The following is a 26,921-nucleotide window of genomic DNA, read 5'->3' on the forward strand; positions in this document are numbered from 1 at the left end:
TTTTCTTTATTTTGCTATTTCATTAAATGCTTCTGCTTTGAACTAATCCTATTCTCTGAATGACTAATAAAAGGATGGAACTCAAGCTGTGGGTTTGAGTGGATCTCAGACTCACAAAATACTTTGAACCTAGGGTAGATTTTCTAGGAGTTCTATGTGTGAGAGGGAGTATCTCCTTGGGCTACAAATAATAGGCAGAAAATTTTTGGAACTTGTTATCGCTAAGAGATGGTGTAGGCTTAAGATAAAATAGGTTCAAAGAGACTTTTAAGTCATGAAAGAGAGGTAATAATATACAGACCATATTTTTATTACAAAATACTTTCTTGGCAATAACACTGAGAGCTAGATAATAATTATTAATAACATAAAAATCATATTTAATACTATAAAATAAATTCTGATATATCACAAATATGTTATATTAAATATTATAAAATAATATATAGAAATAATAATATAGAAAACATATGACAAAATATAAAACTATAATAGTATATAATACAGTATAACATAATGTGATATATGTAATAGTATAGTATTATAATGTAACAATGTTAAGTAACATCTTTATAGTGCTTCAAAGTTTGCAAAGCACTTTAAAAATATCTCATTTTATCATCACAACAAACATGGAAGGAAAGTGCTGTAACTATCCCCATTTTATAGATGAAGAAACTGAGGTAGACAAAGGCTAACTGACTTACCCAGAGTCACATAGTAATCTGAGGCATAATTTGAACACAGGCCTTTCTGACTTCAAGTCCATCGTTCTAGCCAATATGCCTTGTAGCTGCCAGATATGCCCATGTTCTCATAGATAAGTAAAATGAGAACCAGATAGGCTAAATGGTTACAGATGTAGCAAGGACAGAAACAGAGCTTGAACCGACATTTTCTGATTCTTAGCACAATGTTCTCCCCACGATATCATGCTGGCTAACTATGATAAGTTGTTATTAGTGGAAATGACAACTGTTTGAGATAGTTGCCTAACTTTTGAGGTTGGGGTCCTAAAAAGACTGTGACTGCCACTGGTTCCCTTTCCCAAAGAGGTTAATACATGGGTATGTTTATTTCCCAAAGTTCTATTACAATTGAAAGCATCTCTAACCCAGTATCTGGGAGCCCTGTGTTTCCATCCCAGCTTCACTACTAATTAAGGACAAGCTCTTGAGCAAGTCATCTTACATCTTTAGTTCTCAGTTGTCTGATCTACAAAATGAGAGGACTGGACCAAGTGATCTTTAAGGTCCCTCCAAGGTATTAAAAAGATCTAAAGCAGACTCCACTGTTGGTCCCTTGCTGCATTCTGTTCAATCAGAACAGGAGCGGGCATGAGGAGGAAATGTTGAGTCCCCATCACATCTGCAGCATGTCTCCCTTGTATTCCCTAACTCAGGATCTGCTGATTTAGTACATGACAGGAGTCACCTAGACCTCCCTGCCTTTTCTGCCACAGGCCAATTTAACACACAAAAGGAACCATTTACTCCCTTTTGCTTCTGCTATAAGAAACCTTAGCTGTCAATCAACCTGCCTGCTACTGACAGTAATTGCTTTTTAAAGGAGCTAAAGCCCCTTACAGACAATTTCAGATTTGGTTGGAACATAAGGAAAGATTAAAAAAAAATTATAAGACCTTATTTTCTACACTCCATGGTCACTAGGGCTGCCTTCATTTTAATAATGCTTCTCAGAGTAAATGAGCAATTAGTTTTCTGATGCAACCCAGCATGTCTTTTTTCTTTCAAAGTTCCTTTTCCTTTTTGTTTTTTCAAATACTAAGCATCAGTGTGTATGAAAACAGCTAACTTCTTGGGAAATCCTACAACAATCATTACAGCTGTCTGCTTTAGTTTTTTTTTTTTTAATTTTTAAGTGACCCACCCAAGGAATATTCCATAAAAAAAGATTAGTTTCAATTTAGTGTGTTCTGGCAGAAAGATAACAATACCTGTCATCCATATAGAATTTTGTAGTTTACATAGCACTGGACTGTAAATCATTTAATTTGATCCTCACAATAAAACTATGATGTAAGGAAGCAAGGTACATATTATTACATGAATTTTACAGATGAGGAAATAAAATCTCAGAGAGATTAAAAAGACTTGCCTACATAGACAAAAATGGAAGCACCTATGCTAGAATCCACACCTCCTAATTCCTGGTTTTATAAATAAACAAATTATATATATATGTATGATATATATTTCATGTTTTTTGTTTTTAAGATCAACTATACTTCCAAATATGTCCCACCTTTTTTCCCTGCACAGTGAGTCATTCCAATAACAATGATTAGAAAACAAAGAAGAAAAGTCATTCAGAACAATTTAACCAATAATCCATTTATCCTGTATATATCCTGGATGTACATAGTTATTTACATGCTCTTTCCTATTAGGATTTGAGCTCCTTGAGGGCAGGAATAATGTTTTTGACTTTCTGTGTTTCCCAGTACTTACCATAGGACCTGTATAACATAGTAAAGGACTTGTTGACTGCCAGATACCAACAGAATGTAACATTTCCCTAATCTACTTCTGTGAAAGGGTTTCTTTAATGATCATGACAGTCTGATGAGCTAATAGCAACATGACATTCTATAAAGAACACTTTCCTACCAGAGTTCTAATCCGGACTTTTGAATCAAATGGCTACATGACCTTTGACAAATTCTTTCTTGTTAGTTCTTTTTCCTTATTTGTAAAATAAGTGAATTAAACAGGATTATTTTGAAGATCACTTTAGATACTATCTCACTTCTGTAATGCATCTTACCTCTCTCTAGTCAAGAGGAAGGATGTCATAGGAGTTAGGAAGACTTGAGTTCAACTCTGACCTCAGACACCTACTAGCTGTGTGACCCTAGGCAAGTCACTTAACCTCTATTTGCCTCAGTCTACTGGAGAAGGAAATGGCAAACTACTCTAGCATCATTGCCAAGAAAACTTCTTGGACAACAGAGTCCTGAGGTCACAAAGAGTTGGACATGAGTGAAAAACAACAACAGGAAGAATGAAGGGTGAAAAGGATTGTAGTAGAAAGATAATAACTGGCTTTTTTTTTTTAAATTATGAAATGTGGTTACATGTGAAAGTGTCTTTAGAAATGAGTAGACTAATGCTTATCTGGATGTATATGGAGAGAAGAGTACACACAAGCCAAGAAGGCTAGTAACAGGAAGAGACAAAAGGCATGTTTCCCTTTAGGGAAAGAACCAATAAAAATGCTCCTCTAACATGTGTTGACACACATGACTCTTCCATTCATACCTATAGCAATGAGTGAGAGATTCCATTTAAGAAAGTGTATTCCAGTAAATTTCAGTTGTTTCATATCTTGAGCAAAGTTGGGGAATATTGTTGCAAATGATTAACATGATCTGGTCCTGATTCTGGTCAGGTTATACTTAAGGGGAACATTTGACTCAAATAAAACTGTACAATTGACAATGATATGACATATTTAAAATTTTGGGAAAGAAAAATAATGGTTTAGCTAAGGAAATATAATATATCTTTTTATACATGTGATATAAAAATTCAATTCACTCAGGCGTACTTGTCTAAGAACAATAAGGAAAGATTCCTGACAAGACAAGGGAATGAACAGTTAATAATCTTTCAAAGATAAAGGGTTCTAAAAATGGCAGTCCTTCAACTTTTTTGTATGATGAGTTGATCTCTGAAAAGCTGAAATTGTTTCTGTTAGCTTCATAATCATATGAAAATAACCCATGAAATAAATCTAATGAAACTGACATAATAGCCATTTGATTTAAATGAGAATCCATAGCCTCTCAGAAGGAAAAGGATAGAACTGGCATCTTATTTTGATCTTGCTAGCTTAGCTTTTGATATTTAAGATTTTATATAGCTACATGGAAAACAAAGTAGTTTTGTACAACAGCTGTTATCCACACACCATACGGAAAATAGAACAGGCTTTGTTCTATCTAGCCTTTTGGTTATTCTGGCTATATTTACTTTTTCCCTTTTAATTTCTGTCTGAGTTTCTCTATAATACAAACAGACACACATTTTTTAAAAAGCTCCCTGGAATGTCATGAATTATTGTGGGAGAAACTCATATACTCATTGGTTTTTGTGTTTTCAACCCTGGTTTGTCAGTTCACAAAGTAAAATCCAATAATCATCTCCTCTTTTCCCTTTTCCCACTCTCAGTTTTCCTTAAAAAATCCTTATTAGGACTTGCTTAATTTCTCTAAATAAGATTGAGGGCAATCAATTGACAGGCATAACTCCGGTGACATGCAAAATGGAGTTCCAAGAAAACTGTACCTTTGGAAGGCACAAAATGAACACCTGAAAACTTTACACAAAACTTGAGAAACAGAGCTGTTAGGGCAGCCTTTTAAGTGATGACAGTGGAAAATCGAACAAGTTGTTTTGATTTTTATCACACCTCAATAATAAGTGCTAACAAGTCTAAGATTGAAACTGGGACATTGCTGTCCACTTGTCTGTTGCTATAAAAATACCTTGTCACTTACTGTTGACATGAGGCCAGGCCATCAAAAAGTAAAAAAAAATATATATATATATAGTTAATAACATGGTTACAAAAAAGGCCAGAAAAATGCAAGGACCATATAACTGCCTGTCATTGTGACATTATTCTAGGAACAGAATTGAAATTGTGATATTGACAAGTTAACATCTAGTAAAGAGTTTTTATTCTTTTGCTAAAATCGTCTTATTGGTAGTTTAGCAGAGTTGGAGACATTGCATAGACAAGAAAGACAGATAGATATCCACAACATTAAAATAGATTTAGTAGCTTTTTCTCAAAGAATTAGAATAATAATAGCTGACATCTACATAGTGATATAAGGTTAACCTACTGTTTTGCTTTCAATTCATTTAATCCCGCAGCAACTCAGTGATACTGATAGTAGAGAAATTATACTCATTTTGCAGTTGAGGAAACTGAGAATTAGAAAGGGCAAATGAGTTGCCTTGGGATCTTCCATCTATAGAAAATTGTGTTGTAGTTTTAAAAAAATTTTTAATATTCTTTTAGTTTTATATTTTGAGTTACAAATTGTCTTCCTCTCTCCCATCATGCCCTGACCCACTGAGAAGAAAAGCAAAATATCAATTATGCATGTGAGGTCATGCAAAACATATTTCCATATTAATCATTTTGCAAGAAAAAGACAAAAATAAAGCAAAAATAATTGTACTGTAATTTGTACTGAGTTCATCAGTTCTTTCTCTAGAGGTAGTATTTTTTTCATTGTCCTTTGAAATTGTCTTAAATGATTGCATTGATTACAGTCATCAAGTCTTTCTCAGTTTACTGTCATTACAACATTGCTGTTACTGTGCACAGTGACTTCCTAGTTCTCACTTCACTTTGCATCTGTTCATATAGGTCTTGCCAAGTTTTATTTTTTCCTCTGAAACCACACCCCTTGTTATTTCTTGTAGCACAATAGTATTCCATCAGAATCATATGCCAGTTTGTTTAGCCATTCGCCAATTCCAAACTGTTTTCCAGAATGATTGAACTCTTTAACAATTCCACCAGCAGTTTGTTGGTATGCCTATTTTGCCTCATCTCCTCCAGCATTTGTCATTTCTGATAGGTATGAGGTGCTATCTCAGAGTTGTATGAATATGTATAGTGATTTAGTGCATTTTTTTGATATGACTAGCTTTAATTTCTTCTGAAGATTACCTATTCATATCCTTTGACCATTTACCAATTGGGAAGTGACTTTTTTTTTTAAAATAAATTTTACTCAGTTCTCTATATATTTGAAAAAGTGAAGTCTTTATCAGAGAAATTTGCTATAAATTTTTTTGATAGTACTTCATTCTCTTGTTACCTTTTAGCAAATTATAGTTTCCTTGATTATCTCTTTTAATCAGGTCTATTTTTTGTTTTGTCTGAGATCATGATTGTTCCCTCTACCTTTTTTTTTTTACTTTCATTGAAGCACAATCGATTCTTCTTCAGCCCTTTATTTTAACTCTGTGTGTCTTTCTGTTTCAAGTGTTTCTCTTGTAAACAACCTATTTTTGGATTTTGATTTCTAATACATTCTACTATCTGTTTTTGTTTTATGGGTGAGCTTGTCCCATTCACATTTCACAGTTACAATTAACAATCATGTACTTCTCTTCATACTGTTTTCTTCTGTTTATCCTTTTCTCTTTTTATCCTGTTCCACCTCAAAAGTCTGTTTTGCTTCTGACCACTGCCTCCCTTAATCTGCCTTCCCTTTTATCATGCATCTTTTATCCCATCTCCTCCTATTTCCCTAATTGGTTAGATAGATTTCTATACCCAATTGCAAGTGTGTGTGTGTGTGTGTGTGTGTGTGTGTGTGTGTGTATGAGTGTGTGTTTAACACACACACACACATTCTTCCCTCTTTTAATGAATTCTGATGAGAGTGATTGCTTGCCTCTCCCATCCACCTCCCCCATTTTCACCTCCACTATGAAAACTTTTTCTTGTATACTTCTGTTATGAGAGATTATTTTCCCCCTTCTATGTCTCCCTTCCCTTTTCCCCAGTGCATGTCTTTTTTTCACTCCTTCAATTTTTTTGAGATCTTCCTAACATAATCAGCTCATACCTATACCTTCTGTCTATGTAGACTCTTTCTAACTGCCCTAATAATAATAAAGTTTTTGGAAGCTACAAGTGTCATTTTCCCATATAAGGAAATAAACAGCTTAACTTTATTGAGTCCTTATGATTTCTCTTTCCTGTTTACCTTTTTACGTTTCTTGAGTCTTGTATATGAACGTCAAATTTTCTAGTCAGTCTTGGTCTTTTCATAAGAAATTCTTAATATCCATTTCCCCCCTGAAGGATTCTACTCAGTTGCTGGGTAGGTTATTCTTGGTTGTAATCTTAGGTACTTTTCTTTCCAGAATAACATATTCCAAGTCTCTGTCCTTTAAGCTGCTAAATCTGATGTGATCCTGACTATGACTCCATGATATTTGAATTGTTTTTTTCTGGAAGCTTGCAATATTCTCCTTCATCTGGAAGCATTGGAATTTGGTAATAATGCTCCTAGGAGTTTTCATTTTGAGATCTCTTTCAGGAGATGATTGGTGGATTCTTTCAATTTCTATTCTACCCTCTGGACCTAAGATATTAGGACAGTTTTCCTCCATAATTTATAGAAATGTGGTTTCTAGGCTCTTTCTTTGATCTTGCAGTGATTTTTTTTTTTTAGCCTTTTAAATTTGGCCTATTTAACTTTCTAAGCATTTTTTCTTTGGTGAATTTTTGTGCCCTTTTAACCATTAGGACAATTAAGGTATTATTTTCTTCAGTATTTTTTGCACCTCTTTTACCAAGCTATTAATTTTCTTTTCATAGTTTTCTTTCATCAGTTATATTCTTTTCCCCAGTTTGTCTTCTACCACTCTAAACTATTCTAGGAACACTTGTTTGACTTGGATCCAATTAGCATTTTTCTTTGAGGTTTTGTTTATAAGCTGTTTTCATATTTTTGTCTTTTAAGTTTGTGTTTTGGTCTTTTCTGCCAGTGTAGTAGCTTTTTATGTCAAGCTCTTTTTATGTTGTTTGCTCATTTTCCCAGCCTATTTCTTGACTTTGAACTTTATGTTAAAGCTAGGCTCTTCTTATTTGGAGTTGGGAAGGCACTGTGTCAAGTTTTAGGTTTTTTCATGCTGTGGTTTTCAGAACTAGTTCTGGGGGTCATCAAATTTTCAGTGGTTACAAGATGGTATTCTCTGGGGAGAATTGTGGTCTCTGCTCCCCTGGGCTGTACTCTGTCCTTTTTCTTGGAAGGACACTTGCTTCCTTGTAGTCACAAGCTCTAGCACTCCTCTTCCTCTTGAACTGCCACTATGTCCCCTGTTCTCCTGCAGCCATAAGTGCTAGTACTCCTCTCTGCCTTGTGACCAACTAGAAGTGCTGCTTTCCACCTTGGAATTGTGATCCAGAACTGCATATGAGCAATAGAGTTGCCAGTTGCATCCAGTGTCAGCAAAGTGTCCACTGTAATCTCTTTCTGACAATTTGTTCAGCCCCCCCTTACTATCTCCACTCTAAGAACTCTCAAAACTGCAGCTGCTCCCTATACTCTAAGCCAGCCCCTACCTCAGTGTTATAGACCTCTCCTACTGACCTCTTAAACTACCTTAGGCTCGAAGAATACCTCACTTTCCTTTTTGCTGCACCAAAATTTGATTTTAGGAATTGTTTTAAAGGTTTTTTATTTGGGGGGAATGGAGATTGTATAGAACCAAGATGGCAGAATAAAAGGAGGGACTTACTTGAGTTCTCCCAAATTTTCCTCTAAAAAACTTTAAAATAAAGCCTGAAAACAAATTCTGAAGTGGCAGAACCAACAAAAGGATGGTGCAAAACAATTCTCTATCCCAAGACAACTTAGGAGGTCAGCAAGAAAGAGTTCACTCATGAGAGTGAGAGTGGGCCCAGTCTAGCATAGACTGCACCTCTACAAGTCAGCAGCAGGCCTTGGGAGAGGGGGATAACTGAATCAGCTCTGGTATGGACTCTGGAATTCTTAGCTCATGATGGTTATGGAGTTAGAAAACTGGTCAGAAGGAGATTACAGGAGATCCTTTGCTAACCCTGGGTGTAGGACTGTGTTGCATTGCCCATTTGTAGTTCACAGTCCCAAGGTGAGGAGGAGGACTAGTAGGAGCAGGGACTCTCTGGTCACAATTTCAGGGTGGAAAAGAGTACTTGCTCAAATATCAGAACACACGTCAGGAGAACAATAACTACACCTCTTCTTAGATCATACCACTTGGAAGAACTGAAACTGAATGAACTCTGAACACAACAGCATGAGAAACCTGAAGCTTGGGACAGACAGTGCCACCTCAACCCCAGGAGTGGAGCCAAATTTAACATAAAGTTAAAAGTCTAGGAAAAAAGCTGGAAAAATGAGTAAACATCAAAAAAAAAAGAAAAAGGAACCTAACCCCCCAAAATACAGAGGGATGGGAGATAAAAATACATACTCAGAAGAATACAATGAGATCAAAGCTGTTACCTGTAAGGCCTCAAAGAAAAGTGTAATTTAGTCTCAGGGCTTAGAAGAGCTCAAAATAGATTTTAAAAATCAAATAAGAGAGGCAGAGGAAAAATGGAAAAAAAAGAAGTGAGTGTGTTGCAGTAAAGAGTCAATAGCATGGTAAATGAGGCACAAAAAATACTGAAGAAAATAACACCTTAAAAAATGAAATAGGCCAAATGGTAAAAGAGACACAAAAATAAACTGAAGAGAAGAATTCCTGCGAAAAGCTGAATTGTCCAAATGGGAAAAGAAGTTCAAAAATTCGCTGAAGAAAAAAAACAACTCCTTAAAAGTAAAAATTGTCCAAAGGGAGGAGGAGGTACAAAATCTAACTATAGAAAATAATTTTTAAATATTGGAATTGGGCAGTTTGAAGCTAATGACTCTGTGAGACATCAAGAAACAAGAAAACAAAATCAAAAGAATGAAAAAATAGAAGACAGCATGAAATATCCCATTGGAAAAACAACTGGCCTGGAAAATATATCAAGGAGAGAAAATTCAAGAATTATTGGACTACATGAAAGCCATGATCAAAAAAGTCTAGACATCATCTTTCAAGGAAAACTACCCTGATATCCTAGAACCAGAGGGTAGAATAGAAAAAAAAAATCAACCAATCACTTCCTAAAAAGAGATTTCAAAATGAAAACTCCCAGAAAAATTATAGCCAAATTCAAGAGCTCCCAGGTCAAAAAGAAAATATTGCAAGCATCCAGAAAGAGTCAGCTCAAATCTGATGGAGCCACAGTCAAAATAACAAAAAATTTAGCAGCTTCTACATTAAAGGATCAGAGGACTTGGAGAATGATATTCTGGAGGGCAAATGAGCTAGGATTAAAACCAAGGATCACCTACTCAGTAAAACTGAATATAACCTTTCAGGGAAAAAATGAATATTTAATGAAATTGAGGACTTTCAAGAAATTTTGATGAAAAGACAAGAGCTGAATAGCAAATTTGACTTTCAAATACAAGACTCAAGAGAAGAATAAAAAGGTAAACTGAAAAGAGAAATCATAAGCGATTCAATGAGGTTGAACTATTTATATCCTCCATAGGAAGGTAATACTTGTAAGTCCTAAGAACTTTTTCTTTCTTAAAGCAATGAGGAGTGTACATATACAAAGAGCATAGATGTTAAATGACTACAGGAAGATGATATTCAAATAAATAAATAAAAGATAAGGAAAAGATATGCTGGGAGAAGATGGAAGGGAGAAGTAGAATATGATTAATTATTTCACATAAAAGAGGCATGCAAGAGCTTTGAAAGTGGAAGGAAAGATGGGGTGGGTGACTGACAAAGGTTGAATCACTCTCACTGGAATTGATTGAAAGATGGAATAACATATACATTTGGTTGAGTGTAGAATTTGTCTTATCCTACAAAGAAGTAGGAGGGGAACAAAATGAGAGAAGTATGTATGGGGGATCTGATAAAAGAGTGGGTAGTCTGGGGGTGTTGATGGTTAGAAGAAAAGCAATTTTGAGAAGGGACAGAGTGAAAGAAGAAAGAGAAAAGTATAAAAAAGTGGCAAAAGCAGGATGGAGGGAAATAAATTAATCATAACAGTGAACGTGAATAGGATTAACTCACCCATAAAACAGATTTAAATAGCAGAGTGGTTTAAAAAACAGAATCCTATTGTATGTTGTTTCATTCTTGAAGCAGAGAGACACAGAGTAAAGGTAAAGGGTTGGAGGAAAACTATTATGCTTCAGCTAAAGTGAACAAAATGCAGGTGTAGCAATCATGATCTCAGACAAAATGAAAGCAAATAAGGAGGGAAACCATATTTTGTTAAAAGGTACATAGACAATGAAGTAATATCAATACTAAGCATATATGCCCCCAGTGGTTTAGCATAGAAATTCTTAAAAGAAAGTTAAATGAGTTACTGGAGGAATTAGCAAAAACAAACTAGTCGGGGACCTCACTTATGCCATTCATAACTAAATAAATCTAACAAAAAGAAGAAGTTAAGGAAATAAAATCATAGAAAAGTTAGATGTGATAGAATTCTGGAGAAATTGAATGGGAATGGAGAGGAACATACCTTTTTTTTGCAGTACATGGCACCTACACAAAAGTTGGCCACATACTAGGCTATGAAAACCTCACAATAACTGCAAAAAAGCATGAATGTTGGATGCATCCTGCTCATAGCATTATGCAATAAAATGCATTCAATAAAGGACTATGGAAGGAGAGATTAAAATTTACTGGAGATTAAATGATTAAATCCTAAAGAATGGATGGGTCAAAAAATCATAGAAAAAAATTTCACCGAAGAGAATAGGAACAGTGAGACAACATACCAAAGCATGGGATGCAGCCAAAGCAGTACATAGGAGACAATGTGTATGTCTAAATGCTTATGCTAATAAAATAGAGAAAAAAAATAGATCAAAGAATTTTGCATGAAACTAAAAAAAACTAGAAAAAGAACAAATTAAAAATCCTCATTTAAACACCAAATTGGGAATCCTAAAAGTCAAAAGAGAGATTAATGAAACTGAAAGTAAGAAAATTATTGAACTCATCATATTATGTGAGGAATGCAATTCTGTTGAAGTTTGACAAAACCACAGTTTTAGGAGAATGCTACACCAGTAAAAACAACAAAGTTTATCGTTCTGGTATTCTGTTCATACCTCAAATCCCTGCGGTCTTCCTAGACTCTCTTTAATATGTTTCCATGCAACAAGAATCTCTGACACAGACAAACTTGTAGCCTTGACATCTGTAGGAGCAGCACTGGGTTCTGTATTAAGAAAAAGAAAATAATAAACTTCCATTGGACCAAGTTATCTCTGTCATAGTACTGCAAGAGAATCTGTCATAGACTTACTACATTTTACTGTACTGCATCAAATAAAACACCATACTTATTACAAAACAACTCAACAATAAAAACAACAAAAAACCAGTCATGAGATTAAAAGAATGATCTTTACTGAATTGCTACATCTGTGTCATATTTCATCAATAACTTCTTATTAGCAAGTTTAGGAAAGTAAATAAAAGTATCATTTCCTTGGATTGGCCAATTACTCATTCACTGGACAAATCAAATTAATTGTTGAACTCATCTGTATCAGGGAAAGTATATTTTTGCCAGCAGACTTCTCTAATTTCAGGGAATAGGATTCTCCCTGTGGTCTTTAATTTACACATACAGTTCATTATTTGGCACCTGAAAATCATCAATAGAGAGGTATTGTTATTAGAGCATCAAAATGGTGCCATGCTTTTATGCTTGTTTATTTTTTTTTTACTAGAGAATTAGGTATGGCATCAATAGGAAGATTTTGAAAGCTTTAATTAATTACTTCAACAACTTTGTGAAGCAAGGAGCATGGAAAATTATCTCTTTCTTTATAGGTAGAGTAGAGAACCTGAGACTCAGATTGTATCTTTATGAACTTAAATCTTTTAATGAAACTCACTAGTAAAATAACTGGTCAGGTCAGTTACATAACCAGTTTGAGTGATACTTTTGAATTGATAGGACCATTTCTTTGATGTTTGACTTTTTAACTGTTCTAAAATTCATTGATTTACATATAATTGCAATATAGGGATCTAGATAGATACTGAACACGAATTAGGCATTAATAAAGGTGAAGAATCATAAGATTACAGACTTACAGGTGGAGGGAACATTAGAGGTCATCTGAGCTAACTTCATCACACTATCAGACACATCACAGCTCATTGAGGGGAAGTGACTGAATAAAGTTCACAGAAGTAGGGAAGAATAGATCCAGGATTCAAATCCAGGACCTCTGAATTCAAATCAGCATAGAAGCATCCAATATTTAACAAAATGAATCACAATAATATTTCATTAAATAGAAAAAATGTCTAATATATTTATCTGATCTATTTTGTAAAATTACTTATTTCATAAGAAAAGTAATGCACAATCCCCAACCTTTTTTTAAGGATATATTTATGCTATGAAATAACATGTCTTTTTAAGTTGTACATGTCAGCACAGTCATCCAGAGGATGCCAAATTCAGGAAGTTGCATCACAGAGAATCACAATGCTCACTCACTGAAGGAACTTAAATGCTCATGGATTTGAATTATATCAAGCAGTGATTCAACTGGTTGAAAGCAAACAGTTCAGTCATCAGTTGTTTGTTTTCTCTACATAATAGGAGGGGGAAAACGCTTGACTTTATCCATCAATTTGCTGGCTACTTTTGGCATGGTACAACACATAACCTTGTAGCAAGGCCCACATTTAAATTAATTATTGTTGTTTTTCAGTGTCTTACCCAGTAAAATATTTCTTCTCTATTAGATGCAAAGAAATATGTCATGAATCATGGGATTTTAAAGCTTGGCACTGACTTTTAAGACATATCTATGATGAGTAGGAAATAATCTCAAAGGTCTCAGTTCTGCTACACAGACCCACCTTTTCATTCTTTCTTATATTTTGTGACCTTTTTCAATAATTTCAGAAGGAGAGCTATGGTTTCTGATTCTGAGTGCATTTTGTTTTTGGCTATATTCTCTATGAGGAACATTGAATTTGTGCCTCTGCCACTGCTACAGTGAGTGCCAAGTACATAACAAACATGGGTCAGATTGAAATGAGAGAATAAAGGCCAAATTTTAGTTCTGTCAACAGAGTCAAAAATAATTAAAAAATGTGTGACAACCCAATAACCAGTGAAAATGTTGATGATGCCCAGATACCACTGAGAAGAGCTCAGTCTGCTCTGTGGAAAGTCAGTGTGGTCTACAGAAAACCTCCAGGCATGCGTGATCTCTAAATTAGATGGTAGCATTTCATCACAATCCTCAAACAAAATCAAACAACAGTTTTTTGTAAGTGTTTTCTTTTTTACAGGAGGGTCATTACAGATTGATTTGGAAGGCCTGCGATAAACCTTCTGTAGTTTTCTATATGCGTATTATCATCAATTTATACAGCTTTGGTACAGAGAACTCCTGATAAAGACCTTCGTCCACCAATAGATTGGCACCTACTCTGCAACTTGTCAGTCAGCTCAAGTGACTTGTTCAGGACCACCTAGCCTATATCTATATCTATATATCTAGATATAGATATATAGATACATCTATCTATCTATCTATCTATCTATCTATCTATCTATCTATCTATCTATCTATCTATCTATCTATCTATCTATCTATCTATCTGTATCTATCATCTACCTATCATCTATCTATCTATCTATCTATCTATCTATCTATCTATCTATCTATCTATCTATCTATCTATCTATCTATCTATCTATCTATCTATCTATCTATCTCAGTTGTTTCTGAAGTTCTATGTGAACTTAGGTCTTCCTGACCCTGAGTTTGACTCATCTGCCACTACCCTACCCTGTGACTCTTGGTTTTCTTCCTTATTTATCTAAAAAAAAGTATGACTTGAAGTTAGGCCACACTCAAAGAAGCTAATTGAAGAGCTTTTTCAAAAAGTAGATATTAGGGAGCTTGTCTTATATGATTACTACATATGGTTTTCCTTGTGGCAAAGTCCAGAATAAAACCGCATTCTATGCCAAATCAAAATTTTTTGGCAAACATATTTATATAGATATCATTTGTCCTGTGCCTTATATATTTGGCATAATTGTGATTACACTTTCTTGCATTCTCTGAATGTGTTACTTAACACGGTTAGTATTTTCATGCTCCACCCCACCCCCACACCATTTGTGCATCTTTTGACAGAAAAAGCATCTTCTACTCTGATCAAGAGACCTACAACATTCCTTTAAGACAAACAAACAAACAAACCTGCTATTTAATTGCTAGATTATTGCATGTCACTAGTCAGTGAAAGAAAATGATGGAGCTTTAAAGTATATCCTGATCCATAGAATTTAAGGTCTGATTCCTTCTAATAGGAATCCTGTTTTGAACATGATTTTCTATTCCATAATTATACTGTCTTTCCTTAGACTGCAGTGCTAACATGTGTGTATTAGATGTGTCTTCTTATTTTTATATTTTAAAAACAGCATCCTTGTTAGAGAAGATTTAAGAGGGATTAATAATTTCAGAAGTACAAAATGAGTGGTTGGGTAGCTGGCTTTTTTTCTCTTTTCTTATAAAGGTGGGAATTGTTTCTTAGAGTTTTCACTAATGAAGGTTTAAGTAATTCTCAAACAGAAATAAGGTGTGTGTGTGTGTGTGTGTGTGTGTGTGTGCGTGTGCGTGTGCATACATGTATGTGTTTTAAATAAACTATTTTCAGAAAAAGCAGTCATTTAGTTTAGGACTGCTGGACTCCCTGTTTGGACCAGGCGCCTGCTAATCAGTTCTCCCAAAAGCAGTTTGTACTTCCTACAAGCTCCCTGGCAGCATCTCAATGGACTGAAGCTCAGCTGAAGTAATAGAAATGTAGTTATTTGTTCAGCCTTTCCTCAGTACACAGGCCTATGTTTGCCCAAATGAAAATCTTCACTATGTTACAAATGGCACCAATCATGGTGCTTCCTGAAATTTCTCTTGTGCTACTTTGGTAAGTGGGTAAAAATTCCTACCTGAATAGAACTCACCAAAGAGCACCTAAACTTTGGCTTTTGCTTAGGATTGGATTTATTTGTTCTGTATAGTTGCACCAAATGGATGATGGAGTTCTTTCACCCTTTTCCCCCTGCCCCACCCTCCATTCTCAATCTTTTCTATCTGAAGACAGGAGAAGCATGTCGAACATTTTTGACTCTTATTGCCCAGTCTCTTCTCAGTAATTGACAAAAGAGTAGCAAGATGGAGGAAGGAAGGAGAAAGAATGCCCCAGACAAATAATGCCTTCTTTCCTCTTTTTTCCTTTTCTTTTTCATTCTACCCTCATTGTCTGATCCCTTGAGATCTTGTAGCCTTCTGAGCAACACTTTCTATATTGTGCTGGGAATTGTCCAAACAAAAGTCGTCTAGGCCAGTAGTCTAACTTGTATGAATTGTTTGTACATCTTGGGGAATCCCATCCATTTTTTTTTGCTGCTATTTTCTGGTCTACTTCATCATTCTGTGACAACTTGGCGTGATGTAGTTTTCTTCAGGCTCCCTCACATAAGTTTTCCTTCTATTCATAGAATCAGATTCAAAGCAGGAAGGGACTTCATAGTATATCAAATCTATTTTGGGACCTGAAGCCAGAGGCCACTCTTTCATATTACAGAAGAGGAAACTGAGGCTCAAAGAAGTCCAGTGGCTTCTTTACCACACAGGTAAGTGCTTAGAGGTGGTATTTAAACTCAGGTCCTTTGACTCCAAAGATACTCTGGATTCTATTGCACCATGTTGCTTTCCTGTATTACTGTCTCTCAAGTATCATGAGTCCAATCTGCCCTATTGCTCTCAATGTGAATAGAAAACATTATGGCATGTTGGTACAGGTTGGGGAGCATATTTCTTAGATCACGTTGGGCAAAACTATTCTAAATAGCAAAAAAATTCTACCTTTTGCTTCTGCTTATGAAGATCTCAGTCTATTAAAGTCTTACACATAGCTCTCATCTTGATGTAGAAAGAAAAAAAATCTAGATTTTGCATTTTAAAAGGCCAATGGAACATAAGTTCTGGTCGGTCTTATCAAGTTGAAAATGCTTTGAGTGTGAACTGAGTAACAAGATCTCTTTGTTGACCAAAGAGCTAGCTAACTTTAGAGAGGCTTATCACCCATAGTTTGGTCACTAGGTGATGAAATATTGGCTGTAGCCATTCATGATACTATCTACAAAGGAATGAAAGGGTTGCTATTTGCATGAGTAGATGTGCTACTCAAAATGATGAAATCAGATTTTTTTAAATACTGAAGTATGAAGATATTAATTAACTGATAGATGGCTCCTCTACTTCATTTTAGGACTTAGAGTGGACAGGCTGATTGATAGAATTCAGATTCTGTTAGATTAAAAGTTTTAAACAGCATTACCATGTTCATGAATATAAATGATACATTTGTAATAAGTGACCTAGCAGCTGGAGTTCTCCAAATAATATGGGGGGATGTGCTTGCAATATTGATTACTCATCTGACTTCCCAGGGGGGTTAGCAACATTAATCAAAGGAGAGTTTAATAAACTTCTTAGTAGAAGGGTTATGATTTCATTATTTAAAAATTCAGTGAAGACAGATGTAGTTGAACTTTTACAGGCACTAATCCAGATGGATCATCTGGCAAAGACAGAAAATTTATTCCTTGTATTTTACAACTAATATGCCAATTTATTAATTTTCAGGTTCACATAAATCCCACTGAGCCTAGTTTGAGCTAAAAACTGATCCAGAGAATAACACCTACTGAATGTGTGGTTTTAATTTGAGCTGCAGAGGCTCTATTTATGAGGATGTAATTGCATACCATTTTTCCTAAATGAAGAACTAGGCTTTTTAGTTTATTAAAAAGAAAAGCAAGCACACACTCCTCTGCACCAGAAAAAAATAAACATAAAACTAAGAAAATCAGAAATAAATTTAGAGGGTCAGAAGATATTTCAATCTATGGTACCCTCAGTTCACTGAAATCTCTTTTACTTTCTTTTCTCATCAGCCATGGTCTGATCCTGTGCTGTTTTACCTTGTGAAAGGAAGTTCCTTGTAAACTATGTAAAAACTGTGACTTAAGTTTGACTTTCATGTATTCCAAAAAACAAGAAGTATATGAGAGTTTGACTTTCTACCTTGAAATACAGATCTCTTTTGGATTACTCAGCCATTTTGACTATTTGAAAACAGAGCTTTTGCTATTAGAAAAAGAAAATGAAGGGAAAAGATCAGTTCCTCTCCTTAGGGGCCTGGTATCAAAATCTAGGTACTATATACTGGCATTAAATATGTTTAGTTTTGGCTTGGTATAGTTCGATGTGTTTAAATCATTTGTTCCAAAGTAGAGAAAGTAAGCTGTGGTAAAGGTTGTGGGTTAGAACATCCCTTTTGATATACTTGGGTATAATACTCCTGGAGAGTAAAGTGATCTAACATGAAAGTATAACTTTGTTTTTCTCACCACCCTAGGGTGTGGTGAACAGGTTTTTGCAGTGTCTGTCTAAGATCTATACCTATATCTTACACACATACACACACACACACCCTATAATCAGTGTGTGTGCATGTGTGTGTATGTGTGTGTGTACTGATGGATTAGCTTTTCAGCTCTTCATCTGAATGCATGTTATAATATGAATAGGCAGTCTTCAGCTATTTGGTTTTTCCTATGTGGATAATTAGGTTGAACTCTTTTTGTTGCTTATAGATTGTCAGAATTTAGGATGTTCAAGGTTTTGAAGAGATCAGAGCCATGTTATTTACAAAGAGGAACATTTGGAAGTTGTCATCAGCTGTAGGGAAGCCCTTTTCCTTTTGGACTTTGTTTTGGACATCCTCCTTACTGCCGATAAACACATTTAGAAATCATACATCTCCCCATTTTATGATTTGTTTGGTGTTAATAATCAAAGTTGTTACTTCTTTCAAGGAAGTTTGTATGATTTTAAAATACACAAGGGAGACACCTTGGTGGAGAAAAGTAAAATGATTTTTGTTCTATTGAATCTTTGCTTTCCCATAGTCAAAAAACCATGACAACTCTGGGAGCTTTTATTTCTGTGTCTCTTAGTCAATTGAATGTTTATAAAGATGTGGTCTGCTGGAGAATATCACTTGTAAAAGTCTATGTTTTCACTTCTTGTGCCTTAGTTAAAGATTCCGTCAGCATGTTTAAATTATTTTCATAGAAATTTTGTAGTAAAATAGTTATGGTGGCTGGTAGTTGCTGATAAATATTTTTCTCAAACTTTTTTTCACTAGAAAAAATGAATGAATGAATTTTTGAATGTCTTCAAAATTGATTTTTTCAATAGCTTAAAATTATGTTGTATGTAACATGAACCTCATTTATGTATGCTTCTGTTACAGAAACTCTTCCTGTCTTTGATTTTCTTCAGTGCTATTTCTACTTCTTGGTGTAGAAAATTGGGAATTGTGATATTAAGTTCAAATGTTGACTTTTCTGATAGAAACATAATTTATTGGTTTTCCAAATTTTTCCAAATTTCCATCTATTTTTTCCTTCTTTCAGTTTCATCCTTAGATATCCTTAAGATGATTCAGTTTAATAAGGTCTCCTGTCATGCTTTCTGTAACCTTGATCTTCCTTTCACCACTTTGTTATTTAATAATTACACAATGTTCATAATCCTCCACTATCCTCCTCTGGAAGATTTCTGGTCTTAGAGTCATGTTTTTATGCTTGGCAAAAGGTATCCTTGGCTGAGGTATCTGACCACTTCTCTTTGTTTCTTTGTTGTGAGGATTGACTTATATTCATTAAACGTCATTGAAAATGATAATCTATGTCAATAACTATTTATCATTTGGGGGCATCAATTGCTTGTTAAGATGGTTCAGGTTGGAATCTGTTTAATTGTTCAACTTGTTTAATATCTCGTTTTAATTTTTTTAAAAAAATGACATTAATTTTGATCTTTGCACTAATAAGATGATAGTCCAACTGTATTCAGGAGGCCTATTTGAAAGTACTTCTACATTATTAACCAGTCTTTTCCTGTTTTTCTTTCTTTATTTTTGTTTATTCAATTCTCAGTATCATTGCAAGATCATAGCTTTAGTTTGATAGGGATCTCAGGGGTCATATAGTCTAACTCCCTTATCTGGCTTGGCCACTGTCACAGAAAAGTGATTTTAACTTACGATCTCTGACTGTGAGTCCAGCTCACATAATAATTTGTGTGTGTGTGTGTGTGTGTGTGTGTGTATGTATGTGAGATGTCAAGCACCTGCCAACTCTTTTCTTAAAAGAAAAAAAGTTCATAAAACAGAGGTATGAGGCTTCTATGCAACCTAAATGTATTTGGTGTGTTTTATTTCTTTTTTCTGAAACTTATCTTCAAATTTACTTTTACTGACTTTCCCTTGTCCAAACTGATATAAAAATACCAGATATTAAAATATATGTTGACTTAAATTAGAGGATTTTATTGAATTTTCATAGAATTTATCTAACTCATTTTCTTCTGTAGTGGATATTAGTGCAACATGGTCATTATCTTCATGTTTTGTTTTTTTTTTTTTTTACAAAAGGTTGTCATATGCAGAGAAAGGCTTATTGTGCCTTTGCACATGCAACACAGCCAACTCTGTCAATGACTAAGGGTCATTTTGAATTTTTGTAATTTGTTTCACGAGTATTCATGACTAAAGAATTCATCCCCTACTGGTGAGTCAGATGACTGATGAAAATCCTCTCTGTGCTTCACTTGGCTGGTCCTTAAAAAGTAGACCTAATTTGTTGCCAGGAATGAGGAGAAGTTACATTACTGTCTGAAGATCACATGGGTCATAAGTAGCAGAACACCCATTTTGAACTCAGGTCCTCACGTTCCAGATCCATCAAAGCACTCCATCTCTTGAACATAGTGATTGACATGAAGCTTTACTCTAACCAGAGTGACTGAAAAATGCGTGGACTGTGAGCATGAGAGAATTGTTTATGTGAATATCATAGTATAAAAACAATAGGAAAATACGGTTTGCCTACCCAGGACCATATTAGTGAATGCAATTACTGATAAAGAATGTCAATTTGAGCTTCATTGCCAGAAAAGAATAAAATCATGGCCCAACACCATAATTTTCCTATGTTCTTCCACATGGGTGGAACTGATGGATCAGCTTATGCATTATGCTGAAATAAGCTCTAACAAAAAGGGAAGTTTTTTGGGTTGGAAGTGTACATGCTTTCCACAGAGATTTGCAAAGAATTCTCCAAAGACCAGTTGTTTCCAGTTTAAGGAGAAATGATATTGAAAATCAAGACTCTCGAAGTCATTCAGTTAAAAGTAAAGGTTGACGAGGAATTTGTAATTCTAGAATTTCATAATGGCACTAGAGGAACCATACTAAGCATGTTGAACGAAGTCCCCGACTTCATCTCATATGGCCCTAGGTGGTACAAGTGTGATAAGTAAGAAACAATATGCTACTTGGGGAAAACACAGACCTCAAGCAAATATGTATTTTTCTTTGAATTTTGACAGGCTAAACAATATTACATGTTATTGATGTATTTCTACCTTGGAGATCTCTGGATAATATAACTGTAATACTACTTTTTTGGACTTTCCTTTTAAGCTACCTAGAAACCCAAAGAGGTGAAAAGTTCAAGGCAATAGGACATCTAATGGGCATGTCTCCCTTAGGTCCCATATCCTTCAGATGCAAATCAAACTGATTAAGTCCACAGTGTTTCTTGGCCCTGATTATTCCACTTCTCATCTTTTCATGTAGCTTCACAGCAGCAGTGCTCCTATTAATAAGCTTTCTGTTTCTGCCTCTAAGTGTTGTTATATTTTATGAAAATGAAAGACAAAACTTAAATAGATGAAAAACTGCATTTGACCCAAAACTGAAACTACTTTTGTTTCCAAAAATAAGCTCATTTGGTCTGGGAAAATTCACAGTGTTGTTCTCTTTTCTATTGCAGGAAAAAATACTTTTGTTGAAGACAAATAATTCTCTTGAGCAACTCAAGTTGCATTCGTGTGCATTTATGTTCTGTGATTGGAGAGGTAAATAAACTCAAATAGTGTTTTCTATTCACACATGAACAGATAATGGCTAAAACTAACTTTCAAAGGTATTCATTTTTTTCATTCTCTCTCTCAAGTAGGGCAGGTATGGGTAAAATTAAATTTGCATTTTATCTCTAACCTATTTAGAAGAGCCTGAGTGTCCCTTTTTAATCTTATAGACTGATAACACTGTGGCTTCCTAGAATAGAAAGGAATCAGCTTTCTCTTTGATGGTCTCCCAAACGCTCTGATGTAAAAGTTGAGGTCCCAGCCATGCTTTTGCTGTTTCCTCTTCACCCCACCCACCTGAAAAAAAATTACACTGGTTTCAGTCACATACAAAGGAAAATTGTGAATGGAGAAGCGGAAATCATTCCACCCACGCCGAGAAAAGGAAGAGGGGGGAAATATCAAATTTGTCTCCCATCCATTTTATCAATTAAGAAATGTTTATTGAAAGCTTACTAGTATGCTAGACAGTAGTGTAACCTCATGGAAATAATACCCTGACTCACCCATTCCTTTTAGTTTACTATGCCATATTCATGGGCTCAGATGAGCATCAAACAGTGTGGGCGGATGACATTATATGAAGGTGGGGGAAGTACCCAGACCAAGGAATCATGCATCATTCTAAGTCCTCTGAATATAGATATTTCATAATTATATTCCATACCAAGATATCTGGTGTGACCTATGACTGTTCTTTTCCACTCTGTTTCTGATCAGTCACTAAGCTATATTCATTCTTTCTTTGTAATCTCTTCTATCTGCTTCTCTCTGATATCTCTCTAATTCAGTCTTTCATCATTTCAGGGTCATGTTTCTCCACTTTCAGTGATACCGCATGTCCCAGGGAGTAACATTCAAATAACCTGGCATTCAAGGACTTCCACAAACTGGTCCCAGTTTACCATTCCATACCTTTCCTACTACCTACCTATATGACTGATTGCTTTGATTCCTAGTCTATTCATTGTCTTTTCTAATGGTCTTGAACATTCCTGCTGTGGTGACTTTGTGTGTGACATTTCCTTGGACTAATGTGGTCTCCTCACTTGTCTTACTGAGCTAAATCCCATCTATCACTTTAAGGGCCCAGTTCAAGCTCCACCCATTCCAAGAAGGTTTCTATGAGCAGTAGAACCTGAACGACTTTTAATTGGGGACTTCTACAGTACTTAGCAACTGTTACATTCACCTGACACTAATTTCACATTGCATTTTACCATTAGTTACTTTTGGGGAGGAAGTTATCTTAGTTATACTATTGGCTTCTTAAAGACAAAGACTATCTAATACTTCTGTGTATTCCCCACTGATTCTAGGATAGCATTTTGAATAAAGTATTATTCAGTAAACTTTAAGATTTGCAAAGCCTTTTACATATATTATTTCATGAAATCCTTCAAACAACTCTGAGAGATAGCTGCTATTATTATCCTCATTTTGAAGATGAGAAAACTGAAGCTCAGAAGGGTTAAATAACTTGTCCAGGGTCCCACAGATAGAAAGGGTCTGGGTCTAGATTTGAATTTAGGGTAAACTAACTCACACTCAGCACTTTGCTCACCTACGTGTCACTGGGGTGGTCTGTCAAATTCTCTGTTGTAAAAGTTGTAGTTCTAGCTATTTCTCTTGCTTTATCTAATTGACTACCTGAACGAAAAATTTATTTTTGACTGATTTTAGGAAGTACATGGTACAAAAAAAATTGCAAGAGAAATTTGGAAACTGACCTCCCTCTGCTGAACAGATGACCACAATATTGCTGAAAGGTCCATCCCCTTTGTTATTGTATACTCCAACTTTCACCTCAAAGGGAGTGAGTGGAGGTACACTTTCATCTCTGTAGATGAACTTGGAAGCATCTGATGAAGTGACCATTTTTTCTTTCCACCCACGGGTTCCATTGGGTCTAAATGCCACAATGTAGCCAAATCCTTCTCCATTCTGAAACTCTTCAGATACTGGCTGAAGAAGAAAAGTGCAATTAGTCATCAGAAACATTAAATATTTTCACCTACTTGAGGCTTGCCATGAATCTCTTTGACTTAGTGACTTTCTAAAGAGAGAACCTAGTACCTTGTAGCCCCACAGACACCTAGCACAAAGCACAAATCACACAGTAAGAAATATGTGTAAAAGGAATGAGAAAAAATAACTTTTGAATATAAATAGCACATTGAAAAACATGATGGCATAGTTGTTCCCAAGTGTTCTGCAAAATCAAAGGGTTTGAAAATAACATCTAAAAAATCAAATTAAAATATACTTATTAATCCTCTACAATCCTGGGTAATGACTTGATAACACTTGGTTCTTTCTTTTTTCATTTTAACTGTCTAGTACTGACATCCCTTAAATTAAAATATTATTTTCTCTCAGTTAGTTGTATCATAAAATGAATGTTACCAGGGTCCCAAGTTCCAATGGCCAAAATTAAATGGTCATTAAATTGGGAAAAATCTGTTCTATTCAGTAGGTCTATGTGGTCACTCTTAGCAATTTTAGAACTAGATGTCAACATAATACTTCATAATCTATTCTTTCTGGGGCTCAGCTCTGTGAGTTCTAGGAAATGGGAAGGGAACTGCATTAGATTTATTTTAAAACTTTTGTTTATATCCATGTCATATGTAAATGTGTTCAAATGGGGTTTTGTTATCTAAGATAAATAAATAAATGAAAATAGATGATTCAGTCAGCCAGAAAGCTGAGATTTTGTCAAAAGTGACAGCCTGTGGTAGAAAAGAAATTATAAAAAAACTGATGGCCTAGTTAATATAGGAGAGGTTAATCCTTATTGTGATTGGAAAAATGACATCTTATTCACTTATTCAATGGCAAATAGGCCTTGATCAGTTTTGTTTAGATATAGAGCCCAAATACCCAGTTGGTTAAGAAGTTTACATTTTGATAGGTTTCAGAGGCAAACTTTAAAGCTTCCAAGCTCAAAGAAAGAAGAGACAGAAATGCTGAAAAAGGAAGGTGCTTTGTGGAAAGACTCTTAAAAAGGGAAGATGTTCTAGTGTAAGATGTACCAAACACTTTGAGAGACTATTCAGGGATGAGATCAATTAACTTCTTTAGAGAACTCTTATGCTTCTAACTAAGCCTGGGTTTTGATGTTCTCTTTTGTTTTACTTCCAAAAGAAACAAAATGTGTGTATATCAATAATTATTTCTATGTTATCTATTTATATTTTGATAATAAATTACTTTTTCATAAAAGCGAATGAATGAAAAGTAGATATCTGCTGCTTCCTGTAAGGGGTACTTGAAGATACATAGATCTCAGATGTTAGCTGTGAAAGGATGCATGTGGAGGGGTTGGATTCCCAAACTCAATGAATACCAGACCACATAAACCAAGGGTCTGGACAAACCTCTGAGAAGTTTTGCCCAACTAACTCCAAGTGAAAGTATATCACAATACTGGAGAAAAGTCACCTGGGTAGCTGCTGTGAAAAACGAAACGAAAAGCTCATTCTGGGCATCATAATTAAGAAGAAGGTTCCAAATTGAGGGACACCCTCATTTGAAGGGAAAAAACTTGAAGTACTTTGTATGGGTCATATTTTGGTGGGGAAAAATGTCTTTGTCCTCAACTTCAAGATAAAGTCTAATGATAGAGAAACAAGCTTTCTTACCTCCCAGGCTATCACTAATTCATGCCTTCTTCCACTTCTGCCACTTACATTAGCAGGAGCTGTCTTTGGAACTATAAATAAAAAATGGTGGGGGTGGGGAGAAAGAATACTCCTTATTTAAACTTGTCCACAATAAAGATCCTGTATTTCTGTTCAAATTGAGTTCAGATAACAACAATAATAACATGCATTTCTATTTCTACTTCAAATGCTTTAAGGTTTACAATCAATCAAGGAACATTTATTAGGCACCCACTGTGTGCAGATACCGTGCTAGGTGTTAGGAAAAAGAGAGTTAGATGAGACTGTTCTCTGACATCAAGGAGCTTACAATCCACTAAAGTTCTAAGATACTAACAGAGATAACTCAGAGTGCTGTAAGATAAGGACATTAAAAATATTACAAATTGCCATGAGGGAAGAATATTATTAACAATCTAGTAGCTTTGTGGAGGCTTCCTGAGGAAGATAAGTAGGAATTCTACAAATGAAGATGGTTATTAAGCCTCTTCTACACAACTCTAAAAGGTAAGTAGTGCAAGTATTATTATCTATGTTTTAAAGAAATCAGTTCAGAGAGGTCTGGTTTATTTTCTATAATTACACAGCTGGTCTGTGATTGAGCTGAAATTCAAGCTAAAATCACCATTATGCTGTTGCCTATCAAAAGCAAAATATACTTTTCTGAATTTACAGTAAATATAGTTGATATTACAGCATATATAATATCTGTTTACAGCACTTTGCTAATGAGACAAAAGCCATATTATAATCTTCACATGGATATGTCTGCTTGAGTCCTTTCCAAAATCATTCCTAAACCCACCATCTTGCAAATGAATGACCCCAAGAAGGACTGGGTGAGACAATGTATAGCATGACACTAATCCATACCCAAAATTAAAAGAACAGCGTACTTCTCACTCCTCACCATCAGTAGGTTAACAGTTTCAACTTCACATATGAAGGGCATCAAATGTATGTATATTCTATACCCCCAAAATGATGGAGAAACATGTGGCACTTGTAAGGAGGATATAGTACACCAGCGCCGATGACTCCAATGTATTAAATAGAGAAAAGGGTCTAATTAGAGCCATCTATGATCTGAAAAGATGATGAACTGATCATGCTGCAAGAATAAGGGATAAAAGCTAGCTAGTTTGAGTGTTGTCTTGGCATCCTTGAAATATTGAAAGGTATAGAGAAGATTTCAAGTACATAAGCTTAGATGCATTATGGAAAATTTATGAAAAAATATAGGCATAAATTACACAGAATGAGTTACAACCTGCCTCTGTGGAGGGAGTACTCACACAGCTGAAATCACAGATCCATTGAAACAATAAAGGATACATCATGCATAAATGTAATGAACAAAAATATAAAATCTTTGTGTTTTTATGTTAGATACTTCCATGGATTCATTTAATATTTCAGTCTATGACTTTGGGAATAGTGAGAAATTAGTAACAGAAATTGATCAATGCTGTTTTAGAATGAAGGAAAGAGTCTTCTTTAGCTTTTGCTGGGGCTGTAGCATTATTGGAGAGGGAAGGTATAGGAGGAAATCTCCCTTTCCATGGCATAGCAAAAAT

General features: G+C 35.1%; 1 protein-coding gene across 3 annotated transcripts in view; it reads right to left on the reverse strand.

Moving 5' to 3' along the window:
• CNTN5 (contactin 5) overlaps window positions 1-26,921 on the reverse strand; it is a 1,560,624-nt gene that overhangs the window by 31,186 nt on the left and 1,502,517 nt on the right. For 2 of the 3 annotated variants that reach the window (XM_072611297.1, XM_072611298.1), the window contains exons 19-21: window positions 25,324-25,394; window positions 23,410-23,644; window positions 11,732-11,841 (exon numbers count right to left, since the gene is read on the reverse strand). In XM_072611297.1, coding sequence (XP_072467398.1) covers window positions 11,732-11,841; window positions 23,410-23,644; window positions 25,324-25,394 — 416 coding nt within the window. Of the gene's footprint in view, window positions 1-11,725; window positions 11,842-23,409; window positions 23,645-25,323; window positions 25,395-26,921 lie in introns of those variants that run through there. The other variant, XM_072611299.1, reaches the window with a different exon arrangement.

This window comes from Notamacropus eugenii, chromosome 5 (genome assembly GCF_028372415.1).
Source record: "Notamacropus eugenii isolate mMacEug1 chromosome 5, mMacEug1.pri_v2, whole genome shotgun sequence".
Taxonomy (NCBI): domain Eukaryota; kingdom Metazoa; phylum Chordata; class Mammalia; order Diprotodontia; family Macropodidae; genus Notamacropus; species Notamacropus eugenii.